A 10,950-nucleotide genomic window follows, 5' to 3' on the forward strand; every position below is an offset into this window, starting at 1 on the left:
TACTCCGTTTCTAATTTATGTAAGGATATTTAACTAGACATAAAATTTAAAATTAAAAGAAAAATATTTGAAATTTATTATCTAAAATAAGTTATATATGTTAACATAAATCGGATGCCACTTGGGGTTACGTTCTAGTTTCTCAAGTTAGAGTTGTTACATATACCTATCATTTGTATCTCATGACAATTTAATTTTATTCTTATATGAAGTTCTGTAACCTAGATATATTGCCATGTGTTGCTTCAAACTTTTTTCTTTACGTAGCCATCTATAAAAAAGAAAAATACCATTGTTACAGAATCTAGCTATATCTTTCTTTCATTATTTTTCTAAGAGAGTGGGGAAGGGGGGAAATAAAATTAATTATTCACCCACAAGAATCTCAGAGTTGATAACATTATATTAATCAGATTTATAACATCACTAAGAAAACAAAATAATCCTTGAATATTTTTTAATAAATGCAGCGACCCAAGTATCAACAATACAATTGACCAATAAAATATTACTCTATTCAATCATTTAATTTTTCCGTGTTGCGAAAGTCATATGTAGATGTAAATTGTAATACTCCTCCCATCTCAAAAATATTATTGCATTTTTTTTATATGCCTCGTAAAAAAAACATCACTTAAGAATAATTTTTTAAATTATTTTATCTTTATTTATATCTAATATGTATCATACTAAAGTGTTTATAATATTCTAAAATAATTACTATTAAAAATTCAAAAATATTTCTAAACTTTTATAATAACAAATATTTTAATACATATATTTTTAGTAAAGACGATAAACTCTACGAGGGAGTAATATGATTTTGTATATATGAATGAGGTGGGTGCATTTAATCTAGCACACGTAGAGGGGAGTTGGGAGTTTTTTGAAAATCCGGTCAACGTGTAGATGCATTTATTAGCTAACATAACAATGAATGAGTACAGCTATTACAGTTGCACAGTTAGTAGATGTCAACCATAACACGATAATAAGCCCTTTCCCTTAATTAACCTACACATGAGATGGACAATATAGGATAATCATCGAACGTCCATCAATAAGGTAAAAGTTGAGACAATCCATCAAAATAATCTTCAATTACATGACATACGGCATCACCGGATGCATGCTATGTTTTTGCTATCCAAAAATAATAATCTTTAATCACATAACACGATGTCATCTGGTGCTAAGTTTTTGCTATCCAAAGATAAGGCAAATTTAGCCTTAATAAAGATGTGGACATATTTAGTTTCAACTATTAACTTGATAACAAATACGTTACATTTTGCATAGTTCTAAAACAAGTTTAATTAACTCATTGACCAATTGAAATTTTATTTGTTGATGGTCAATATAAAGAATTTTTATATATTGTAACAATTTGAATAGGCCAAACACATACACAATCCCTCAAACTTGCCTTCATTTTTCATTTTGGCACTCCAACTTAGCCTTGTTCCATTTTAACCCTTAAACTCCATTTTTTCTGTACCATTTAAACACTTATTCTATTTTTTATGATTTGTTTTTATTTAATTGCAATTACTTATTTTTTTAAAAATAGACGCGTGCCTGTTAATTTTCGTAAAAAAATTAAACTTTCGCAAACGAACATAAAAGTTTTCATAATATTATTATTTGATATTTCTCTGTAGCATGAAAATAAATTGACGAAAGTTCTTTGATTTTCTTTCTTAAATATTCAATTAAATTAAATAACACTACTTATTTATTTTTTCTTATCATCTACGCTGTCTAAATTTAACGCAAATACTCACTTTTAATTTTTAATATAAATCAATACGAATAAAAAAATACCATCTTCAAAAAGACTCGACTGACTTTGTTAATAACACTACTAAAAAAGAACTCTTGTTCATCTAATAACACTACTAAACAATGTTAAAACTCGACTGACTTTGTTAGGTTGTCGGTGATTTTAAAGAAAGAAAACCAATACAATTTCGTCGGTTAAATTTCACACAAAAATACATAACACTCTTAAAAAGAAATTATTATTTTTAAAAAGATTTATTTTTGTTAATTTTAATTTTTAACTTAAAATTAACTGGCACATAGTCGATTTAAAATAAGAAGTTGCAATTGAAGAATATATATAAAAATAAAGAAATCATAAAAATAGTATTTCATGTTAAAATGGTACATAAAAATGGAGTTTAAGGGTTAAAATGGAACAAGGCTAAGATAAAGTGTTAAAATTAAAAATGTGGACAAGTTAGAGGGGATATATATGTGTTTGGCCATTTGAATATTAAGGTATGCCGTGTAACTTATAAAGGTTATATCTAGTAGGGAAAAAGGACAAATATACCCCTGAACTATCGTAAATGGTATACAAATACCCTCTGTCATACTTTTGGGACATTAATGCCCCTGCCGTTCAAAAACTAAAACATATATACTAACGGACATACACATGTTATAATCTTATCCACTGACTGATTAAATATTGGATCGACAAACAAGATTATGCCACCTATTTAGTCTTCCGTTAGAGTGAAGGACATATAAACTCTAGTTTTTGGATGGCAGGAACACCAATGTCCGAAAAGTATGATGGAGGGTATCTGCATACCATTTACAATAGTTCAGGGGTATATTTGTCATTTTCCCTTTAATATTTTCCTTGGTACTATACACCACCTAAGTCTCAGTATTTTCCATAGTTTAATTACTTATTTATTATAAGTCCATTCAATAATAAAAAAAAAAAAAAAAGGGGAAAAAGTTCCTCTCATTATTGAGATGGCTAGGACCATCTTGTAGGTAGCCAGCTTCTCTTTTACTTGCTTTATATACCCATATCTCCCTTCAGAATTTCTACACCCAAACTAATTAAACTTAGTTCTCTCTCTTATATAGAAAAAAAAGTTGTCTATTGACTTGAAAATAGCAATCAATTTATAATCTCAAAATGGCTCCAGCTTCTTACAATTGTATTTTCAATACAATATGTGTAATGGACGCTTCCACTCGATTAGGCACAAAGCTAGTAAAACGTCTTCTCAAGAGAGGTTACACTGTTCATGCAGCTATTCAAAATCATGGTAAGATCTCCCATCTCAAATCATCTGTCGTATTTTTGTTGTACACGAACATTAATTTGGAAGGGTTTTGACTATTATACTCTTCAATTGATATTTGAACAATCATAATGAACGTCATAGGGTGTTTGTATTTTCAGTTCAAACACGATAAATAATTTGAGACAAAGGAGTATAACCACTTGTTTATTTCCTTCTTAGGCGAGTCGTCGTCGTTGAAGAGGATTGAATGTGAAGAGAAGAAATTGAAGATATTTGAGTCGGACCCTTTTGATTATCATAGTATTCTTGATGCTTTGAAGGGTTGTTCTGGTTTGTTCTACTCATTTGAACCTCCAGCAGATTATCCTACTTACGATGTACGTAACCTTATTACTTTCAATACAAGTTTATTGTTTTTTTATCTTCTTATTAATTTCTACAGCTAGCTAAGCATGTGTTTACAGTGTGGAAGTTAGTGTTATTTATGATTTAATAATAAGATTTTGCTCTATTGAGGATTTTGTAGTGACCAGGAAGAATGTGTTAAAATAAAAAAAACAAATAACTTATGCACCACCATAATTAAATAATGATGTCCCGTCGTGTAAATAATGGGTACGTGTATAATTATATTGAAAAAAAATACCATTATTTTAATTCTCTTTTGATGTTAAAAGAACTTATTATTATTATTGTTAAACTTATGCACCACTTAAGAAATCATTATTGAAGTAACTACCAATTCTGTTTTTGTAATGTCGGAGCTAGAATTTCGATTAAAGGGTATCAAAATATAAAAAAGTAAAATTATATAGAAGTCAAAGAGTGTTAGTATGAAATATTTTTACCTAACTACACAATGTAATTTTTCGATGAAGGGATGTGATGATATGGCTCCTTCACTGCTCTTTTGATGTTAAAATAACTAAAACGGAAAATATATTTTTTAATATACTAGAAAAGTAAAAAATAAACAATAATAATGAAAGAGAAAAAACTATATAATTCTAATTAATAGAGCCGGTTACTGTACACGTAAGGGGTTACATATTTCGTTACGCAGACACTTACAAGTCAAAACATTATTTAGATAGGTACTATTTAAGGAGCATGATAAATTAGGCAGCTAGCAGTTGAATGAAAGGGAAGCAGGATGTGACAAATTAAATTAAACAAATAATAATAACATATCTAATATAAAAGTAATATACAGTTTTATTAAATTATTTTTTATACACCATCGACTCATCGGGTATATATGATTGCAGGAAGAAATGGGAGAAGTGGAGGTGAGGGCAGCACATAATGTATTGGAAGCATGCGCACAAACAGACACAATAGAAAAAGTTGTTTTTACTTCCTCAGCAACTACAATTATTTGGGGACATGATAAAGATTCTGCACCATCTATTGATGAAAGACATTGGACTGACATCAACTTTTGTCGTAAATTCAAGGTATCCATATTTATCATGTGTTCTTTTTTTTCTTTTTTCCTTATATCATATTCAAGTACTCCCTCCGTCCACTATTGTTTGTCAGGATAAGATCATGCATAATACTTAAGAAAAAATTAATATAAGGTGCAATTTGACTAATATAACCCTATTATCAATCATTATTAAAGTAGTCTTATAACTTTAAAAAGGCTACTTTTTGAAACCAGTAATTATGTAATTATTAAGGGCAGAATTGAAAAAAAGTGACTAATTATTTCTTTATTGTTTAAATTGACAATTAATTTTGGATAACAATTTTTAGTATACCTAACAAACAATAGTGGATGGAGGGAGTATTATTTACATGCACGTTTTATATGAAGTATATAGGTCAAAATTATTTTTCATTCATATATGTTAAATATATGAACACCCTTAACGAAATTTCTAACTTTATCACTATTGAAATGGACAGTTGTGGCATGCTATGTCAAAAACACTAGCAGAGAAGACAGCTTGGGCATTGGCAATGGATAGAGGAATAAACATGGTGACTATTAACTCAGGACTGTTAATGGGTCCTGAATTAACCATTACTAATCCTTATCTCAAAGGGGCAGCTGAGATGTATGAAGATGGTGTGTTTGTGACTGTTGATCTTGATTTCTTGGTGGATGCCCACATTTGTGTTTATGAAGATATAGCATCATATGGTAGATATTTGTGCTTCAATCACATCATTAACCAAAAACAAGATGCTCTTAACCTTGTCCAAATGTTGTCCCCTTTGCCTTCTCCACCTCAAAGGTATACTAGTACACCTCATTTTTATTCATTTGGTTTATGGATAGAGTTTAACTAGTTACATTCATCAACGATGTAAAAGAACTTTTATACTATCAAATCACGTAAAAGATCTTCATAAAAAGTGAGATTTATTATCATGAAAATAATACATGTTACCTGTTACAACATGTAAAGTTGATTTGATAGTGTGCAAAGAATTTCTTATATTATCATTGCATATAATAAGTTAAATTCGACCAGCTAGATATTTGTCTTAGGGTGCCGCAAGGGTACATCTGACCCTCTTTGTTGCAAAGTTGAACTTTATTTCTTTGAATTCTTTCACATATACATAACACATAACTAATATTTTTCGTTTTGGCATATGATAGTTTGGAGGAAGACACAACGATAATACAACAAAGGATCAGCAACAAGAAATTAAACAAGCTTATGGTTGACTTTAGAGGATGCCAGCCTCAGATTATGGACCAAAATGCAAATCAAGACATTTGCTTATCATGAAAAAACTACATATTAAATCAAAGGGATCTGAATCTCTTATCAAAGTGTACAAATAATGTCCAAGTGCAAATCAAATGCGATAAAATTACTTTTCCCAAACCCCACTTCCCAAGTAGGCAAGTTACTAAAAAAGTTGCTCCTAAAAAGAAAGAAAAAGAGAGGACACATAGATGGCTAAATGCAAGGCATGTAATCATGTTTATGTACAAAAGTCAATAAATTAAAAAACACCATGTGAATTATGAGTTGTTTTTTATGTGCAAAAATGTGATGGTTACTTTAAGTCTAATCGTTTACTTGCAAGTCTAACTTTATATAGCTGCTAGCTAGTGGATGTATATAGAAGGGAAAAGGGGCAAAGACATCGCTGAACTATCGTAAATAGTATGCAAATACATTCCGTTATGTTTTTGGAAGATTGGTGTTCCTGCCGTATAAAAACTAGAGCATATATATACCCTTCACTCTAACGGATCGATGGATAAGATTATGACGGTATGTCTGTTAGTATAAAGGGTATATATGCTCTAGTTTTTGGACGGCAGGGGCACCAATGTCCCAAAAGTATGACGGAGGGTATTTACATACCATTTACGATAGTTCAGGGGTATATTTGTCATTTTTCCCTATATAGAATGATAAGAGAAAATTTCACAAATAGCAAAGAGATTAAACTTAATAAGTCTTCTTAGCTATAGTTTGTTTAATTGCACTTCATAGCTAAGTTACGTTTGCTATGGGTATTTTCGTTTGTATATTTTGATTGTCAATATATAAACAGGGTAAGTATATACCAATTTTGTATTTATACATTTAAGAATTTTTTATAATTCCGTTTGTATATTTCGCTACAAACAAGGTAATTTATTATTTTTTTGATAATTTATACAAATAAAATGTATCAACAAATCGTATACAACTAGCTAAGGTAAGCATATACAAATTCATAGCAAAATTTAAGAAATTGTAGCAGTTAATTATAAATATCCAAAATTGTAGCTAAATTAAATAATATACTATAAATATTTGTCATTTTCGCATAAATTTTTCCGTAATGATTTAGTCTTTGGGTAAGGTTCGCTTTCAAATTAAATTAAATTTTGAAAAAATCAGTGTACAATTTCCATCAAAACTCTTATATTAGCCTTTTTCAATAACAAAGTCCATTGTTCCCATCAATACATTATTTGTTTTCTAGATACACGTATTTAACGTTGCTTTCAAATTAAACGCTTGTTGGTTCTAATTTTCTCTTAGAAAGACAGCGAACATACGTATAGTTATATAAATTCATAAAATTTTGACACGCTTACAAGAAAGATAATTGTCAATGCGCTATATATGGACCCTCTACATCTTCTTAATTATATGGCAGCCTAATGATATATCACTCTTTTGAACACTTGTTTTTGTCTGCCTATTGATCATTTACAAGTTTGCCTCACACAACTCTAGAACACTATGCATATTACGGAATGGTGCTTAAATGATACACTTCCACTCTATACCAATAATGATATATATATTTATAATGTCACGATCCAAAAAAGGACGTGATGATACTTGTCTTTTCCCATTAAGACAAGTCAGCCTCAACCCAACGAAAACGAAAGAAATGTGGAAATATAAAGCAAGAACAAGACGAAGGCAGAAAACTTATTCATTCTAAACAAACCCCAAACCTGATTGTCACATGTACAAGCCACTAACGAAAATACAGAACTCGAAATATAAATACAAGTCTCAATCATTGTTTTTCAAGTAGAACAAAGCTTAAAGAAAAGAAAAAGAGGGCCCGCCGACAAGCAACTACCTCTCAAATCTTTCAATGAGCCTCGACTGTTAGGAGAAAAAGACAAAAGATCACGCGGGTCTGGTCTCGGAAACTACACAAGTATAGAAGCAAGGGGTGAGTACCAAAATTACGGTACCCAACAAGCAACCTAGAAAGAAGGCATCTACCTAGAAAACGGATACCCCTTACACTCTAACTGAACCTTCTAAAACTACAACCTGCACAGTGATACACCCAACCTAGCAATTCTACAATACACGACTCACAAGGCCCGATATTCACAGTTCAATCTTCACAATTCAACAATCAAACAAATCAAATAAGTCAATATCAATGTCAAGTAGTTTGGTTATACGCACAAATACATCAATCACAATTAATGAGTAAGTCACGCATAAGCATAAAAATATCGAGTCACAATAATCAATCTCCTGCCATAACCATTTTTCATCGGCACAATATTACTAGTCCGGACCATTTTCCATCGGCTTTATATCACTAGTGGAAACCATTTCCCATCGACTTTATATCACTAGCCGGAACCATTTCTCATCGTCTTTATATCACTAGTCGGGACCATTTTCCATCGGCTTTATATCAAATCACTAGCCAGAACCATTTCCCATCGGCTTTATAAACACTTGCCAGAAATGACCTCGGCATCACAAATCATCACATGTTTCATCACAATGTTCACAATCAATGCATACAAGCAATATCACACCACACGGAAGAGATAACAATTCACACAATTCAAGTCCACATTCATGCTTTCAAGCATTTCATCAATCAATCAACAAGTGTCAATATAAGGCAATTCACATCATCATGTTCATCACAAAGTCTTTTTCATTTCAACCCCTTTTTATTCATTTAGATTTATCAAGTGGACAATTAAACCTTTCACCTCATCCCATTACTCCCAACACAAAAGCAACAAAGGAAGCATATGAATTCTACTAGAATACAAAGTTTATAAGATCACTTGTCTTAATCAATCAATATCACTCTAAGAATTGAGTCTTTCCCTTCCGAAACACTTCCAAAGTCACACAATCTATATACAAGAAAGTATTTACCATCACATTTCAAAAACAATGATACCCACATCAATCCTCTTGAAAAGTGGGTCAATCAACACAAAATTCAATTCCAAAATAAGGTTTGAATCCAAATTTTATACTTGAAACATACTCAAGGCTTTAAGAACTCATTAGGAAAAATCATTTTGAAAAATGGCTAAAAATCACTTCAAAATCATCATTTTACTAAGTTCTTGGGTTCTTGCAGATAAGCCCAAATTCCTTATTTCAAAAGCTTGATTTGAACACATAAATTCATAAACAATAATGGGTAATTTAACATTTAAAGTTCAGTATCGTTACCCAAAAAAATTTCCTCGAAAATTTGTTCTAAATCGCCACCACAAAGCTCTCAAACTTCAAATTAAAAATGGTGAAATAGGGGGTAAACCCCGAAATGGCAAGCCAAAAACCCCCTCGACCGGGGGTTCGCTTCCCTGCTAAAAACGCGTCCCTCACAAAAGTGAAGAGGCTCTCGCTTAAGCGACCAGCCTTCACAAGAGTGAGGCCTGCAGACACACCAGGAAAATAAAACACAAATCAAATAAACTAATTAACATAATCAAATATAACTAAAATTGAAAAAATTTAAAACTAATTTGATAAAACCATAACCTTAAATTAATGGAGAAAGAGACAAGGAGAGAGGAAACAGCGACGGCAACGACAAGCAAAGGAGGTGGCGGTGGAATCTTTAGAGAGAAGGAAGAGAGAAAGAAGAGAGAAGGAAGAGAGGGAAAATGGGGGAAAACGTGTCTGCTATTTCAGATATTTAATGAAAAGCGACGAACAAAGAGACACTGCCCATCGCTTTTTTAAAATAGTTGACCGACCTATTTTGACTAAAACCGACGGACATAAAGATGTCGTCCGTCGCTATAATAAAAAGAATATTTAATAAATAAAATAAATATAAAGCGACGGACAACGTTGTTAATATTTTAATTAATATATAATTATTTTTAATAAAAGCGACGGACGTCGTCGCTATATATATTAAATAAATAATTATTAATTTTATATATATATTTGACGCAAAAATCCGCGAAAAAAAGCGACGGGCTAAGAGATGCCGCTCGTCGCTTTTTGTAAAATAATTTTAAAAATAATTATTTTTATTAAAAAGCGATGGACAGTGTGGCAAATGGTCGCTTTTTGGAGCGACACCATCCGTCATTTTTAGCAGTTTTTTTGTAGTGGACCCAGGGGCAATATCAGGAGGGCAAAATGGTAATTTTTATGGAAATATAGAAAATGACCGACGGGGTCATTGCATATATTTTAGTTAGTACTAAAAAGAATGACAGAGTTTATACTCAAAAATAGTTTAATTTTAAAATGTTATTTTGTCCTTGATGAGATGATTTATAACCATACAAAAAGTCATGATTTATTTTAGAGTTTGTACTACAAGTTCCATAAAAAAAAGTCTTTATTTCTTAAACTTCACGTCAAGTCAAACAAAATGACATAAATTGATACGGAGGGAGTACATTTATTAACATGGGCCTGCGTAAGCTGGGTGACACACTTAAATTCGGACAAGCGGAGAAAAAGCCCTGAAAACTTCTTGCTGCAAGAGGCCCAGTACATTTCTCGTATATCATTAGTTATATTTCGTTTTCTCCATTATAGATGTTAGAGCAACTTTCACATATAGCAAACACAAAATTCATATTTGTATGTTATAGCAAAGTTTGCATAATTGCGCTTCATAACAAACATAAATATGTATATTTCGCTATATATATACAAAAGAAAGCAGTTGTATAATCTATTTTGGTATACATATACAAAAAGATCAATTGTATAAAGTGAGAGAGCCGAGTGAGCGAGATCTGGGAGAGTGGTGAGCGAGATATGGGAGAGTGGCGAGTGAGATTTGGGAGAGGGAAGAGAGGGGAACAAAAATATATGTATATATACAATTTCCTCTCGCTTTATACAAACACAAACACACTTTATACACTTGCGTTTGTATAAAAAACGAGAGAGGCGAGGGAGAGAACGAGAGTGGCGAGCGAGATTCACCAGGAGAGAGGTGAAATAGCAACAGTTTGCTATGAGGTACAATTAAATCAAACTATATTTATAGCATTTAATTTGAATTAATAGTTTGCTATTATATACAATTTTCCCTTATAATTATTTTTGACCGACAGACAAAACGTGTTAAAAGCCCAAGGTAAAATGAAGAATGGACTTTCCAACCCGATTCGTTTTTCAGCCCAAGAACCCGTTATAAATTTCGAAACACCTAAATTCCCTAA

The 10,950-nt window shown here is 31.4% G+C and overlaps 1 protein-coding gene across 1 annotated transcript; it reads left to right on the forward strand.

Annotated features, from left to right (window-relative positions):
• Window positions 1-2,843: 2,843 nt before the first annotated feature.
• On the forward strand, window positions 2,844-6,069 carry LOC102590098 (tetraketide alpha-pyrone reductase 1-like). The gene is made up of 5 exons (XM_006367382.2): window positions 2,844-3,074; window positions 3,273-3,430; window positions 4,322-4,510; window positions 4,968-5,299; window positions 5,671-6,069. The coding sequence occupies exons 1-5, from the start codon at window positions 2,942-2,944 to the stop codon at window positions 5,801-5,803; spliced, it is 945 nt and encodes a 314-aa protein (XP_006367444.1). The 5' UTR covers window positions 2,844-2,941; the 3' UTR covers window positions 5,804-6,069.
• The last annotated feature ends 4,881 nt before the right edge of the window (window positions 6,070-10,950 follow it).

The sequence above is a fragment of the Solanum tuberosum genome, unplaced genomic scaffold (assembly GCF_000226075.1).
Source record: "Solanum tuberosum cultivar DM 1-3 516 R44 unplaced genomic scaffold, SolTub_3.0 scf00783, whole genome shotgun sequence".
NCBI classification, from domain to species: Eukaryota; Viridiplantae; Streptophyta; class Magnoliopsida; order Solanales; family Solanaceae; genus Solanum; species Solanum tuberosum.

Coding starts and splice junctions, on each gene's coding strand:
- LOC102590098 (XM_006367382.2), top strand. CDS start 2,942: ATGGCTCCAGCTTCTTACAATTGTATTTTCAATACAATATGTGTAATG. Junction 3,431..4,321: donor CAGATTATCCTACTTACGAT/GTACGTAACCTT, acceptor ATATGATTGCAG/GAAGAAATGGGAGAAGTGGA. Junction 4,511..4,967: donor ACTTTTGTCGTAAATTCAAG/GTATCCATATTT, acceptor TGAAATGGACAG/TTGTGGCATGCTATGTCAAA.